This window comes from Manis pentadactyla, chromosome 11, assembly GCF_030020395.1.
Source record: "Manis pentadactyla isolate mManPen7 chromosome 11, mManPen7.hap1, whole genome shotgun sequence".
NCBI classification, from domain to species: domain Eukaryota; kingdom Metazoa; phylum Chordata; class Mammalia; order Pholidota; family Manidae; genus Manis; species Manis pentadactyla.
In genome coordinates, this window is record NC_080029.1 from 116,246,102 (window position 1) to 116,262,564 (window position 16,463).

Sequence of the window (16,463 nt, forward strand, 5' to 3'; positions counted from 1 at the left end):
TCAAACCTATGAAATTATAAAAAGTCATTCTCAAGATGGAGTGGGTTTTAGCATTTGTTTCTTCTCCACTTCGCGTGAGGAACTCCCCTTCCCTGTCCTGCTCTGGAACCAGAAAGGGCACTGGGGCCACAGGACGAACAGCATCGGCATCAGGCAAGGGAGGGAGGCAGCAGAGCCCGCTGGCTGCTGGCAGGAGGGGGCGGCGGGTGGAGAAGATGCTGACTTGGCAAATCCCTCTGGCTTCCCTCAACTGACTCAGATTAAAGCTATTTTCCTCCGTGGAGGTTGGTAACCAGGAAACTTTCCTTTCCGTGTTTCCATGACTGAGATTGTGTCTTACCCTCAAAGCATGCACTGTTGGCCCCGCCTCCCAGAGCTCAGCACTAAGGTCATTCTACGGCTCTGTCCCAGGCTGACCAGTTGATGTGTGTGTCAGAAGTTACCTGGGCCCTCACTGACATACTCTGCAAGCCCCGGGCCTTTCCTGTATTGTTCTGGCATTAAAAAAGAAAAAAAAAAAAAGAAGGAAAAAGAAAGAGAGAGAGAGAGAGGATGAGAGGGCTAGGTGAGAAGGGGTAAGCTCTGGAGAGGCAAGGAGGCTTGGGAACCCTTTGCAGGCTGCAGCTCAAACGCAGGCACTGTCCCAGAGTCCCTCTGCAGGCTCTCCTGGGCAGCTTTCAATGCCGCTTGGTGTGTTTGAGGGTCCGAGGTGCCCCAGCTCCTGCCCGGGAGGACAGCTCTCTGGGTTTCCATTCCTCCAGCCCTCTATGGCTCAGTTTCTCCTCACCCACGTGCTGCCTGCCAGGTCTGCTTGGAGGCTTGGCCAGACGCCCTGGACCACGATTTCCCCACGACTACAGTTTTCTTTTTCTCCTTCGCCCTCTCTTTCCTGCACTGGGTGGTTTCATCCCATCTGGGGCTTTGCTTCTGTAGTGATTTAGCCTTTCACCAGAATGAGTCATAGTGCTGGTTTTATTTGTTCCAAGAAAATAGCAGAGGGCATTTTTGCACTGCGGTGTTGGGAGCCTGCTCTGGGGTCCTGAGCCAGGAAAACAGCTTAGGATGTTCCTCAGTGAGAATTCCACAGCAACAAAGGCACTGTCCCTGATGAGGAGAGATGGACTTGGATAAGATCTGTCATTCTGCCCAAACAACATTCTCCGGGGGCCTTTTCCTTGAAACATCTCCCTGGCCAGCATAGGCCAGCATAGGGAACTCACTTACCCAGCGTCTACCCACAGTCCACACTTCACCATCTCCTATCTCTTCTTCATAAGAACCCTTTGGAGTTTTCATCATGCCCATTTTACAGATGAAAAAAACTATGGTCAGGTAAGTGGATGTCATGGGCTACATTCCCATGGCTTGGCAAGGGTCTGAACAGGGAAGGTCTCCCAGGTGTGTGTGGCTCTGAAGCCCAGATTTTCCTACGGTAAGGAGCCACTCTGGTTTGCCTTCGTGCACCTGTGGAGGCAGAGGGTCTGTGCCCACCCCGAGGCACTGCCCTAGCCCTGAGGAAAAGAGCCACAAACCAGAGGCTGGGGAAGCCAGGGGTTGGGAAAAGGGGGAATGGCAGGGCCTGAAGGCACCCCCTGGGCCTAGGCAGGACACTAATTTGTGTGGATTTATTCCTCATGGATTACCTTCCAGCCAATCTCAAGTTCTATCATCAGTGGGCCTCTGGGTTTAGATATGGAAGAGCTTAATGGAAAGGCACACTTGTTATCTGGGAAGGTTGGTACACAACAGCATTGTTAAAGAACTAATGCATTACCCAAATTAGAATTCAATTTAGGAAGATGTTACCTAGTGATCTTGAGACAAGGGACCCAGAATGGTGGGTGGATTAAACCTTTGGCAGTTTTCACCTAGGGCCAGGTGGAAATATTGAAGGCAATAGAAGTAATGGACTGGGAGCTGGGAGACCTGGCTTCAGTCCGGCTTTCCCACAGACGGCTGTGTGACCTTGGCATAGTCTCTTTCTACCTCGGGGTCTCAGTTTCCTCACCTGTGAAATAAGGGGATTGGATAAATAATTGCTCACATCCCTCTCAAGCAGAGGGAGAGGCTGCAGGGGCCGAAGGCAGCCCCACCCACACTTGCTGTGTGTTTGTCTGTGTCTCACTGGCTCTGGCCACCTGGCCCCTCCCCAACCCACCTCTGCTTCTGAGAATCAGGATCTTCTGAAGACCACGGTGATGAAGACCCTGACTCCAGGCTAAGGACACAGCCCCTCTGCCAGGGTCTCCACTAGTGGAAGATACGTGTCTGCAGAGGGGTCTCCAGGGAGAGGTGGGCTATCTCTCTCTGTTGGACAGGTCCAGTCCAACGTTGTCCACCTTAGGGGCCAAGGGTGCCCATCCCCAGGTGACACCAGGCCTTTGGGAGGAGGTGGAGGTGGCTCAGGGTGTGGACAGGATCTGCAGCAGGCCCTGGGTGGAGGATTCTCTTCCAAACCTGTCAGGTTTCTGGGCCTCCCTCCCTATTGCCTCAAGGTCAGTGTTCAGGATAATCACACAGCCCTTTCAGCGTCTGACCACACAATTCTTGAATTAAATTATTGCAGAAGAATCCATAAGGACCCTTCAAAAAGATGGGAGGCTATCCAGGACTCCTTGCGACTTTGGATGAACCAAGCCACCAAGGCTGTCCTTCTATTGCTGGGGTGGTGACAGGTTTAAGAAGCTCCCTTTCCCCAACAGAAGCTTCAGTTTCCCACCAGGACACCCCATAATTTAGGAGAAAGAGGCTCCAGGATGGTTCTGCCCATCTCTTAACTTCCTTGTCGGCCTCCCACTCCACTGGATTTTCTTTCTCTGTGTTCTCATGGCCTCCGAGACTCTTCGCCCTTGCCGCTCTGTCCTTCTCTGTCCACAAGCTCTCCCCTGGCCCCCACCATGTGTGCCCACCCCAGCCAGGTGGTGCCCGAAGCCAGTGCGGTGGGTCGGCTGGGCAGTTTCCAGGGAGGCCTGGGCTGGGCTCCTTCTCCTTCTGCACATCATGGGTGCAGACAGACCAATGAGACCCGTACCACGAACAGCTACATGCAGGAATGGCCGTGGGAGGGGACACAGGACAGGGCAGCCTTCCCTGGCTTGGGCCACCCCCAAACCTCCATGTCACCCATCTCCATCTGAGACCCCAGTGCAGGAGCAAAGAGGGGAGCAGAAGAAGTGGGGAAGGGGGAGGGGGAAGGAAGGGAGGGGAAGGAAGAGGGGATGAAGGGGTGGAAGGGAAGAGAAGGTGAGAAAGTAGGAAGCAGGGTGGGAAATCCAGAAATCAGGAAGAGGAAACAGGCAAAGAGAAGAAAAAAGAAAACTGAAAAGCAGAAGGCAGAGGAAAGGCTAATAGGCTGGAGTGGCTTTGGGTGGGTGGATGGCAATAATGAGGTGTGAGCAGGTCTTCTCAAAAATAGTCTCCCTTCTGTCCCCCCAGCCCCACTTCCAGCCCCATCCCCAGCTGTCTCTAGGCTCCCAAAGTCCCCATTTCCCTACACATGGAGGCACCTATATGGTTCGGGGAATTTTGTTTCTGTCTGGTGTCACCAGCTTAAGTTACTGGGAAAAGAAATTTCTAGGCCTGTGGTTCTCAGCATGGGGTCCCCAGACCAGCAGTGCCAGCACCATCTGAGAATTTTGCCCAGCAAATTCTCAGGTCCCTCCCCAGACCTACTGAATCAGAAACCCTGGAGGTGGGGCCCAGCAATCCAATTTAACAAGCCTCCCGAGGGATTCTGATGCACGCTGAGAACCACCGCTCTTGAGTAGTAACTGTGGGTAGTTCACTTACGTTGCAATGAACCCTTGTAAGAATGCTAGACTTGCTCTGTGTGCATGGACGCACTTCATGGGTGTTTCCTTACGTCTCAAGCACTCCAGTCCTGCACAGGCTTGGCAGCTAGGGCTCCTTCAACTGCTTCTGGGAGAGGACCGCAGAGCACTGTAGCCACACTCCCTGACTGGGAGCGGGCAGCCCCTGCTCCCTTTCTCACGGTTCTCCTCTCCTCTGCCCTCTGGGACGCTGCATCCCCATCTAGCCCTACCTCTGATCTTCCCTCCCCCTCTACTCCACCCACAGGCACCCCAGGGCTCTTTCCCCAGCCCCTCCCTTCTCTCTGAGTGTTCCTCTGTGAACATAGTCCTCCCAATGTACGTTTCCCTGCCAAGCTGAAGGCCCCTGTGCCCTGCTGCCAGCTGGCTACTTACTCCTGGATGACCCTTGGATACTTTAAAACTTAGCTCACATGTTCCCCCAAAGTCTGCCTCCTGTTGCTGGAGTTTGTTTTTCTGCTTTTTCTTTATCTTCCCAGTCAGCAAGGTATGTCCTCAGCCATTCTACATCTTATTTCACCTCTGATCTTGTCTTTTCTGTTGTTGCTCTAGCTCACTCTACTCCAGCCATACTCATTGTTCCTTGAACATTCCAAGCATCTTTTCACCTCAGGGCCTTTGCACTTGCCATTCCCTATGACTTTTCTTAGATACCCGTGATTGTCTCAGATTCCCCCTTTCCTTGCTCTCTGATTGCTGTCACTCTAGCATCTAGGCCTTTCTTGATGGCTTATATAAGTAGCAGCCCTCACCCTCACCTCCCATTCCCAAGGCCCCTTACTCTGCCAAACACTTCCGCATGGCACATACCACTAGCTAACAGAGGATGGGCAAACTAATAATGTGGCTTGCCCCACTAGAAGAGCTCTAGCAGGGTAGAGACTTTGCAGTTTTGTTCACCATTGAATTCCCAGGACCTAGCACAGGTTCCCCAGCGTGCATAAATGAATGACTGACCCTCGTAAAGGCAGGCTCCTTCCTCAAGTCCCACCCCTTAGGCCCTACACTTAACCTGACTTCTATAGCCTTCCCACCTCCTCACTTTCAGTGTCTCCTCCCTCAGTTCTATCCTCTGCATGGTAGCCAAATTAATCACCCTAAAAATTATGACTCTAGTGAACCAATCTCCTGCTCTGAAACATCCAGTGGCTCCTCATTGCCCCCCAGATACGATCTCCTTGCTCTGGCATGTGAGGACCTCCGTAGTACTCTCCTTGCCCTCCCAGACTTTGGCCTCACAAATCTGCTTTCTGCACCTTCTCCTCCAGCCACGTGGGGCAGTGTCCTTTCTCTAAACATGGCCTCTTTTCCACCTCTGTACTCTTACGCATGCTATTCCCTTCATCTGTCATACTCACCTCACCGCGGTCATTCTGCCTGTGGAAATCCCAGCCATCTGGCACCTTCCGCCTCTGCAAGCCTCTCCTGATTTCCTCAGCCACCCAGTCCTGCTGAATTAGAAATTCATCCTCCCTTGCATGAACTCCCATGATCCTCTGTGTGCCTTCTCTTGGTATTTATCATCCAGGGTTGGGGTTCTATGAACATATGCTGAGCTCAGCGTGTATTCGTGAATCGGCCAGTGCTGAGTCCGGGAGACACCATGGCCTCGGCTCTAATGGGTCCAGCAGTGTAGCCAGTGGGGAGGAGCAGAGCCACAGAAGACTTCAGGTTCCCAGCCAGCCTCTGGGCTGGGGCTGCTTCTGTTCTGGGCCCCTGTGGGCCTAACAAGATCTGGGTTCCAGACCTGGCTTGGACACTTATCGATTACATCATTGCTCTTGGAGTCTCGGGTGCCTCACCTGTAAAGTGGGAACAAGCCTACTTCTCTTACAAGTTGCTCATGTCCCTGACCCTGCACCCCAGGGAACTCATCATGTCCTCTTGTTCTTAAATCCCTCAAGCTCCAAGGGGTCTCCAAGCGGAGCCCACGGGGCCTGCCAGTCTCCTGCTTCCCAGCGTCCTTGAAGGGAGGAGGCAAAGTGCTCTGCCTCACTGAGAGCTGAGGCTTCCCCCTCCAGGGGTGAGAGCTTCAGTGACATATTGGAAACTTGTGGGGCCCAGCTCTGTTTCTTCTCAGCACCAGGAAGCTTCCTGCTCCAGAGGACCAAAGGCTCAGAGAGGCCCTCTGCTAACCCTGCACCCGTGCTTCTGGGACATCAAATGGTCTTAAGAACCAATTGACTTAATGATTTCAGTGTACATGAATTAAAATCATATGGATTAAATTTCTCTGAAAACACACAAGGGCTTAAAAAGCAGGGGCAGAGACTATTCAGCCCAAGAGGAATTTGTTTTCTCTTTTCCTTTTGTGTGTCTCTGAGTGTCGTTAATGTCGCTAAAACCAAGCCATGTGGAAAACTGTTCAAGATGTCTGAGCCATTGGTGTACAGTTAGCTTTACCTAGTTTGAGTTCTGAGTTGGGAGTGCAGGGGATAGAAGGTGAAGGGTTGAGAAAATAAAGTGGCAGCCTCACCAGGTCTGTCCTCTATCCCCCAGCCATTTCTATCAGGATCGGGTGCCCCTGATGTTCAAGAAGGCTCACAGCCTGGCAGACGGGGCCAGATCTCATTGGTGCCTGTGGTGGGAGACAGACTGGGGGTCCTTCTCTGTGGCAGTGTTGGGACCTGGATTCTGGGGCAGGGGTTGGGGAGGGAGGTTGTTTCCCACTGGCATCTGCCTACCCTCAGTGGAGGCAGTGATCCTTGGGAGATGCCAGTCTCCCTGCTAGCATCTCATGGGGAGTTCTTTAAAACGCAGGTTCCCTGGCCCCATCGCAGGCCCAGGAGATGCAGATCAATGTCTGCCAGCTCTGCCTTAAGGGCTGGAAGCCAGGTCCACAGGAAGGCAGGAGGCAGGAAGAGCCTGGGTCAGAGGAAGCCTCTTGACAAAGTTGTCAGAGCCATGATCTTGGGTTTGGCTGCTTGCTGGCTGCAAGCAACTCAAGTCTCCATTTCTCACTTTACTGATTACAAAACATATTCACATTCTGGGTATTCTTTGATCTTGCCTAGCACCTTTAGACAGGTAAATTCATATCCATTTTATACATGAACAAATAGAGGTGAAGGGAGGCTGAACGAACTTCTCCCAAGGTCTTCCTGCAAGCAGCAGATGTTGGACTTCCAATCCTTGCTCTTGTCCTCCCTTTAAGGTGCCTCCTGGCAGAGAGCTGAATCAACACATACCACTGGAGTCATCCCCATGCAGAACTGCCAGCCAGTGTTCCTCAAACAGCACTGGCATTGACCTTTCTTTTTCCATGGTCAATATCCACATGGTCTTATGTGTAAATAAAACTCTTGGAATGCTGCTTAAAAGACGAAAAATGGGAACCAGGGAAGGAAGCAGAGAGGGGAAGCAACCCCGTAGGATATGCAAATGGCAAGGGGTCCATGCAAGCCATGAGAGGGATTCCTGAAATGCTCTGTGTGCTCCTTTCTGTCCTGCATGAAGTGCATCTCCCTGGGTCTCGAAGGCCTGTCTGTCTCTCTCAACCCAACTGTGGCAGAAAACACCCTCAGGTCAAGTGCTTGCTTTGTAGCACCAGTTCTCTCCCATGAGGCCTCTGTGGTTAGCAAAAGTGACCAGAAGTCAACTCAGCACACCTTTCTGCTCATCTACATCATCCCCCAAGCACCCATTCCCATGCCTTTCTTCAATGAAGCTCCCCCAGAAACCCCAGGCAAAGGAATCTCTTCTTGCAAACTCCGGCTGAGTTTTTGCTGTTCTGAGTTTTTGTGATTCCCACACAAGGCAGGAAGTGATATGTGCCATCAGAGAGAGGACTTGGGGAGGGTAAGGCTGTTTTAGGCTGGGAGAAAGATCCAGAGAGCCTTCATGGAGAAAGTGGCCTTACAAAGATGAGCATAATTAACACCAGGTCATATTTTGTGTTGCATTGTTTTTAAATTATTTCAAGGACATTAGTGTTGCCTCCTCAATTGGTCTGGGAGTTATTTGAGAGTGAAACCATGTCTTATACGGATATTTTACGCAGTCTAGTGAAATGTATTAAGAGAAGCTTAATAAAGGAATATTGGTCAAAACAAATTCAATCTTGAAAAAGCCAATTCCATTTAATCTCTAACCCTACATACCACATAAAGAACAAAGATGTTGTGCATTTTATGTTTGGGTTGGTTGAGAGAAGTTCAAATCATTAATTCAGTCTTTCAAAGTAGGTTCTTTTGAGCATCTACTAATTGACAGGGATTGTACCCTGATTTTAGGAAGAAAGATAATGCAATAGGGAATTACTATCCAGTTTGATAAATGTTATGAAAAGGAAAATAGAGAATTCAATGGGGGCAACTAAGCTAGTGATGGAAAGGGATGGACACAGAAGGTTTCTCAGAGGAAGTGACATCTAAGTTGATAAAAGAATATGAAAGAGGACTTTCAATCCCAACTATAAACAAAAATGAGAGCTAGATAAACTATATGAAACAACTATTTTCAGGCACTGGACAACAACTGGCAGAGAACTCAATACCTGGGAAAAGGGAAGCATAGGAGCTAAACCCACATTCACTGCAGATCTCTCTCGTAGGGCATGTTCCTTGCACAGAGAAATAGATGCCAAACAGAGAACAGCAGTCTTGCTGGAGGAAACAGGGATTGGAATTGGAGCTGCAAAAATGACTAGGAGTTGGTGGGGGCAGGCAGAAAGGAGAGAGCCGCAGAGAAAGAGGCCCTGAAACTCGACTAAAATTTTTCCTCAGGGTCCTGGGCTGACTCCTAAGCTATGCACATGCAGCATGAGACTCTGGAAAATCTATCAGAGAAGAGCAACTGGTGGCAGAGATTTTAGAGGCTGCCCAGTGTTTGGGAGATGCTGGAGTTCACACTCAGTCAAAATAGAGAAACTTTAGTGAATACTGTGGGCTTTCAGTTGAAACCCCAGAAAATCCATGCCCTGGGGGTGAAGACTGCACCCTAGAGCAAGGGTAATACTAGATGGTACCTTCCCTAACCAAGTAGCAGTAAGATCTAGGTGGTTTCACCAGTATTTTAATTGCCTATCAGAATAAAATGCAGCATTCTTTAAAGGAAAGAAGCATAATCTTAGCTTTTATGGTGTACCATTCACAATGTTCAGCATAGAATAAAAAAAATTACTGAAGAGGCAAAAAATCAGGGAAAAGTGACTGAGAACCATAAGATAAAATAGTCACTAGAAGCAGACTCAGAGATGATCCAGACAGTGGAGTTAGCCAAGAAGGACTTCAAAATAACTATGATTAATATGTTAAAAAAAAAAGAGTAAAAGAAGGACAAATGGGAGAAAGATAGATTATTTTAATATAATTATAGTCTGTAAAAAGAGAATCAAATGGAATTCAGGAACTGCAAAATAAAATACCTATAATTAATATATTGGATGTGCAGCTGTGCAATATACCTCATGTACATAGAAACAAAATTCCTGAGAATATATTAATGAATAGAATCCAACATATATATCACATATATATATGAATACATAGTGACCAAGTAAAATTTATACCAGGTATGTAAAGTTGGCTTAATACTCAAAATCAATCAATGAGTTTAATTAACCATATTAATAGAATAAAGAACCATATAACATCTCAATTTGCAGAAAAAGCATCTGATAGAATTCAATAACTATTCACACACACACACACACACACACACACACACACCCTGCTCAGAAAACTAGGCATAGAAGAAAACTTCCTTAATTTGAGGATATCTATAAAAACAAATGAACATACTATAGTTAACTTCTTATTTAATTCTAAACTATGTAAAGTTTTCCCTCTAATAAGGGACATAATAAAAGCATGTTTAGTATCCTAACTTCTAGTCAACTTTGTACTGAAGGTCCTGGCTATTGTAATTAGACAAGAAAAAGAAATAAAAGCTATGAATATTGGAAAAGAAGAAATAAAACTCACTATTCCAGATTATCTGCTTATAGACATAGTAAATTCAAGAGTCTACATTCAAACTATTAGAAATAATAATTTAGTAAAATTGCTGTTTAAATAGACAGAAAATTAATTGTATTTTTCTATATTAGCTAAAAGATTAGAAAGTGAAATAAGAATATTCCATTTTAATTAGCATAAAATACCTAGGAATTTAATGTGATAAAAAAATACGCAAGAATTTTACACAAAAATTTCAAAGCAGTATTGAGAGAAAAAAATTTAAAACTAAATAAATGGGAAAAAACTCTAAATAAACTGAGGGATATATATGTTCATGGATTAGAAGACTCAGTATTACTAAGGTTTCTTTTCTTCCAAGATTTATCTATAAACTCAATGTAATCCCAATCTAAATCCCAGCATTTAATTAGGAGAAATTGGCAAGCTGAGTCTGAAATTCATAAGGAAATAGAAAGAACCTAGCATAGCCAAAACTTGTAAAAGGAGAACAGAAATGGAGAGCTCAAACTATGTGACTTCAAGTCTTTAAAACCAAGGCAAGTTTAGATTAATAGACAGATGGGATAGAGTAGAAGCTAGACGCAGACCCACACATATACGGTCACCTGATTTTTGACAAAGATTATATTATAGTTCAGTGGAGAAAAGAGTTTTTTAACAAATGGTGCCTGATCAACTGGTTATGCATATGGAAAAATCTCCAGCAAAACCTTTGACCTTATCTCACACTTCACACAAAAATTAATTTGAGGTGAATCACTGACCTAAATGAGGAAACAAAAATATCAAATTTCTAGAAGAAAACAGAGAATGATCTTGGGAATGGCAATGATTTCTTAAATGGGACACATGCAAAAAAATATGTTAACAGAAAGATTGATAAATTAGACTTTATTAAAGTTAAGAACCTTTGTTCATAAAAAAGATACCATTAAGAGAATGGAAAGGCAAGCAACAGACTGGGAGAAGTTCTTTGCAATGCTTCTTTCTGACAAAGGATTCGCATACAGAATATATATTTTAAAGTCCTATACATCAATAAGTAAAAGATGTAACACAACTTAAAAAGTGGGCAAAAGACTCAAATTAGACACTTCACAAAATGGGATACCAAAATGGCCAATAAATTTACAAAAAGTTACTCAACATTAGAGAAACATCATTAGAGAAATGCAAATTAAACTCACAGCGAGATACCACTCCACGCCTCCAGAATGGCTAAAATTAAAAAGATTGATAATACTAAGTGTGAGGATGTAGAGTAACTGTAAATTTCTTGTGTCACCAGAGTGTGTTTAAATTGGTAAACCATTTTGGAAAAAAAATACTCAGCAGATCCTACTAAAGCTAAACATATATGTCCCCTTTAACTTAGCAATTTTACTCCTGTGTATATACCCAGTAAAAATGAGTGCATATGTCCACCAAAAGACATGTATAAGAATATTAACAGCATCTCTATTATAAAGAGCCAAAAAAAAAACCCAAAACCAAAAGGAAACAATTCAAATATCCATCAATAATAACAGAAGAAATAAATTGTGATGTATTGCTACAGGTGGAATATTATATCAGTGAAACATGAAGTTTGACACATTCAACAGTATGTTAAACCTCAAAGATACAATGTTGGGTAAAACAGGTCCGGTACAAATGAGTATTTACTGTATAATACCTAATTGAAGATCAAAACAGGTAAGTCTGTAGTGATCGGGATCAGAATAGCGATCATCTAGAGGGGCACTGACGGTAGGGGGAACAAAGGGGCTCTCTGGGGGGCGGGGGGCTGGAAATGTTCTGTACCATGTTCTGGAAGGCGATTACAGGGGCATGCATATATGTAAAGGCCACTGACCTGCACACTGAAGATGTCTACACTTTATTGTATCAAGTTGTATCTCCATAGAAAGATAATTGATAAGATACTCCTTTATTTAAAAAAAAAAGTATATGAGAGGATTAGCCGATTGGAACGGTGGGGTAGGGTGAGTGGGGAAGGCAGGAGAGCCTATCAGGGGAGGTGGGAAGAGCACGTGTACAGGAGGTCCGGGCACCGGAAAGAAACGCAATCGGGCTCAGAGTGTGGAGCACAAGAAAGGAGGTGGGGAGGTGGAAGTAGAGGCTGGGGAGGGTAGGCAGAGGCCAGGCTGGGAAGAGGACGGGGGAGGACATTTCTCGCCAGCGTTGGCTCGGTCGCCTTCGGAGGCGGCAGTGCAGAGGCCGAACTTCCCACCGCGGGAAGGCAGGCAGGCTTGCCTGCTGTCTGCAAAAACCCGTCAGGCGGAGAAGGCAGTTTACAGTACCGGGCGTGAGAGATCTTACTGGGTGATGAACATGTTCTAAAACAGATTTGCAGTGATGGGTGCACATCGGTAAATGTACTTGAACAAATCATTGAATCGTGCTCTTGAAATGAGTGCATTATACGGTATGTAAACCATAACCCAATAAAGTTATTTTTAAAAATTGGAGGCGGATCCTTCCCTCCTGACTGCGCCCGCCCCAGAGGGGTCCGTGGGGTCTTTCCCGCCCTCTCCCTCGCCCAGTCTTGTGCTGGAGGCCCTTGGTCGCTCCGCTGCCTGCGTTTAAGCTCATGCGCACACCCACATTCAGCCCCCGAAGACCCCGACAGCTCTCGGGCTGATGAGGCGCCCCCAGGCCCTGGACGGGGACAGGAGGGCTAATACAGGGCTCGGGAGCCTGCGTCCTGCCCCGACACGTCACCGGAGGAGGGGTGCACATTCCCAATTCTCAGACCAGAAGACGGAAGGCCTAGGAAAGGGAGGGCTGCAGGTTTCACCGTAGGGGCAGATCCCTTGCGGCCTCTGACCTGCTGGGACAAGAGGCTCTGGGAAGGGGCGTCTGCAAGTGAGGGCCAGGCTGCACAGCCAGCCGACGGAGGGGCCGGTGGCGGGAGCGGGGTGGCGCGGCGGCTCTCACTCACCACTTCCTGCCCCCGATGTCATGCTGCTGCACCGTGTAGCCAAAGAAGGCGGCCCTGGAGCCAGGGATGACTCGGGGCTTCCTGGTGTCCATGTTGAAGGTGTCCGTGAACCCTGAGGTGGGGAGAAGAGGGGGTCAGGCAGGTGGAGATCAGAGCCCCGGGGGGTTGACGCGCGCCGCCATCAGGTCACTACCTGGGAGGGTCTTGGCTGTGGGGCGTCAGGGAACTGGCTTCTCACCGCCACCCCCACGCCCGGGGCCCTAGCGGCCATGGCTCCAGCTACTGGCGAACAAATCAGCAAAGCTCTGCCGGCTTCAGCTCGGCCCCTGCCTAACGGGGCTGCTGAGCTGACGCAGAACGAAAGTCCTGCCGTAACTTTCAGCCTGGCCCCCGAGGTCTTCCCTGTCGGGGTAGGTCTCTGTCGATGACCGGGCTCCACCTGGTGAGGAGCCTCGGTGCTGAGCCAAAGGCACTCCTTTGTCATTCTTGTGCCAAATCATAAGAAATAAGAACTGACATTTGCATGGCGGCTGGGCTTTCTGGGCCTGCTCACATCCGCCATCATTGACCCTCACGGGATCTCGGGAGCATCAACACGCATCTACATCTACATTTGGCAGAGGGGGTTTCGGCCCAGAGAGGCCAAGAGGCTTGTCTAGCGTTACACAGCGGGTCCGTGGCTGCACTAGGACCCAGATGCCTGCTCTGTGACTCCTTTCCTCTGTGCAGCATTTTCAGGGTGTATCTGGCCTCACTGCATGTCACTACTAGTAGGGCCACCAAACTTGGGACCCATGGGATTTAAGTGGTAGGATCCTACCAGGAGCCAAAACTTTCAGGTAAGTGAACACTGTATCTGCAGCACAGAATAGAGCAGATGTAATTTTGTCACCCTTTCATGTGTGCGCACTTTATCCATTTCAAAGAACATTCCCTTTCTTACCATTCACTCTCCATGACAACCCTGTGAGGTGGATAGCAAATGGAAAGCCAAGGGTCCGAGAGGTGACCTCTGGGGTTCCAGAGCCTGCTGGGGAGGGACTCAGAATCTGGAGCTTGTAACCTGAGCATCCCACTGCCCTTCCCCTGGGCACTGACCCTCGGGCCTGAGCATTCACGGGTGATGCCCTGGGGCACAGACTTGAATAAGGCACCTTGTCCAGGAACAATTGGTTTCTTCCATGCTTTTTTTGCTCAGCAAATAGATACAGTGGCCAAAAGTTCCATCATTTGAGTCATAGCATTAGAGTGCTCAGAGGTAAAACTGGACCATCTTAGAGCAGGGATGTTAGATAGGTGTTTCCTCATTTATCCATGTCAGCTGTATTAGCACTGCCTGGGGCACTGAGGTAAGAAAGATTCTGAGGTCAAGTCTGGGTCCAGTGGGAAGACCACTGCGATCAAGGAGCACTACCTGCCGTGGATGCAGGAGAGGAACCGAGCTGCAGGTGGCTCTGTAGCTGCCAACCCGGTCTTCATGGGTCCTAATCTGCCACATGAATTTAGTGTCATGGTTCAGAGAAGGGTGGGAAAGAGGCGCACTTAGCTCATTAGTGCCTTATTACAAGGCCCAGACCATGAATGGACTTATCAGCCTGGTTATCAGCAGGCAGCTTTGGGTAAGAGGACCCTGCTCGGAGGATACAGAGGATCAAGGAGCACTGGTCCTTGGCCAGTGAGGGCATGTCATGGAGGAGAGAGAGATGCCAGAGCCACCTGTGCAGAGCTGGGAGGTGAACAGAGAGGAGGCAAAGAAGTGGAGTTGTGGATGAGGAACTCACTCTCCAAATCTGTCCCAGTAATGAACACACACACTCACACAGGTGTGCACACAGGCACATGCGTGCATATACACATGTGTACATCCAGGCACTCACACACACAGATGTGCACATACACATTTGCCCACACATGAACAAACAGTCACAAGCCATGCACATTCCCTGAGGGTGGAGCAACATTTTATCTGGATCCCCGGCACCCCTTGGAGATGCCCCTGATGGTCCCTGTCCTCCCCCTTCTGTATGTGACCCCAGGAGGATGTGGCCCTGAACAAGAGGAAGGCATATTCTGGTTGCCAGAACCCACCCCCCATTTCCAGGCCTGTAAGAGGGTGAGGGTCAGTGAAGACACAGCCATAAATTGTGTCTTTGGAGCCTTCCCACCTTCAGTGTTTCTTGTGCAAACACAGGCAGAGGGATCCTTCCAAACTTCTTACTGGAGGCTATGGTGGAGCTCCATACTGTCCATCGGTTTCCCACTCCACTCACTGTCAAAAGGCAAACTCCTTACTTGCAAGGCCGTGCAAGATCCACCCTGTTCCCTCGTCCCCCTCATTTCCTGTCCTCCCCCTCCATCCTTCTGCTCCAGCCACAAGGGCCCCCTTGCAGTTCCCAGACAGTGTCAGGCCCATTCCCTGCTGGGCATCTTTGCCCTGCCTGTCACCTCTGCCTGGAACACTCCTTTCCCAGTTATCTGCATGGCTCATCACCTGAAGTCATTAGGGTCTCTGTTTCAGTGCCACTTGTCCATCACCAGGCCACCCTGTCACCCTCTATCCCCTTCTTCATTTTTCTTCATAGCACTTATCACAAACATAGTACATACTCGTCTGTGTATTGTCACCTGGCTGATACTCTATAACATTCTTGTGCTAAGTGCCATGAGACACTGCTACATCCTCACTGTGGGATCTTTAGTGGCCCAATAATGACCTAGCTCTTGGTGAGTGGCCACAGATATTGGTTGACTGAATGGTTAGAGACCAAGATCTACATTTGGCTGGGACTTTCTCTTCCCTCAGTGAGGAAAAGGAGGAGGAAAGAGTACTTAGTGAGCACTGATATGTTCCACGCACTATTCTGGGTATCTAACTGTTAATTTTATATGAATTAGTTACGTCTCACACCAGCTCTGTGGGATGGATATTATCATAGCTCTGGGAGGCTAAATAATTTGCCCCCAATCTCTCAGCTGGGAGGAGATTAGGGCAAGTCCATGATCAAATAGCTCAGAGCACTAGGGTGATATGTTACTGCTGGGAGACCAGCTTAGAAGAAGGGCCCACTAGGAGGAGGAATATTCTTTTCAGAGAAGGAGGCCTACCCTCCAGGGCAGAAGACAAAAGCCTTCAGGCTGGAGCATTCAGTTACAAAGTGCTGCTTTCTTCTCCAGAATCACATTTGCTTCTGACCAAACGGAACCACTGGAAAATGGATTTCTTTAAAGTGATGTCAAGTCTGACGCTTTTGACTTCGGCTCCTGATATGATCTCTGGCCTGCTCCTCAGATGGCCGATGGCTGTTGTGCTTGGGGAAGGCGCTCTTCTCAGAGATTTATGAACCCCAAATGCCAACAAAACAAAATAAAGTTGTTTTTGATGTGAATCAACAGGACAACTGCAGAGACAACGGGAGCTTGGTTGGGCATCTTGCCACTTCTCTGCCCTTGATATTGGTGACAGAGGGGGAAAACCCCACAGTTTGGGCTGCTTTCTTGTGGACTGTGCCAAAGTTAAAACAGCTGCTGCTCCCTGTCTCAGAATCTTATGTCTTTTTAAAAAACACCAGTCAGTCCCAAGAAGGCACTGAAACCACAATAGAAGCTTGAGCATCACTTGGGGCTCACAGTTCTCAAATCCATCACTCCAGGCTATGGAGAAGGCCACCGTCTGATCACCAGGTGGAGCAGGCACAGTCCCAAATGCTGAGGCACGATGGCCAATGCATGTCTAGAGCTACCATCAACTCAACAGCTCCATGGGGAGGG

The 16,463-nt window shown here is 48.2% G+C and overlaps 1 protein-coding gene across 4 annotated transcripts in view; it reads right to left on the reverse strand.

Moving 5' to 3' along the window:
* The window catches only part of ITGA11 (integrin subunit alpha 11), a 114,079-nt gene that overhangs the window by 72,727 nt on the left and 24,889 nt on the right, over window positions 1-16,463 (reverse strand). For all 4 annotated transcript variants that reach the window (XM_036932327.2, XM_036932328.2, XM_036932329.2 and 1 more), the window contains exon 2: window positions 12,696-12,807. In XM_036932327.2, the coding sequence (XP_036788222.2) occupies window positions 12,696-12,807 (112 nt within the window). The remainder of the gene's footprint in view (window positions 1-12,695; window positions 12,808-16,463) is intronic.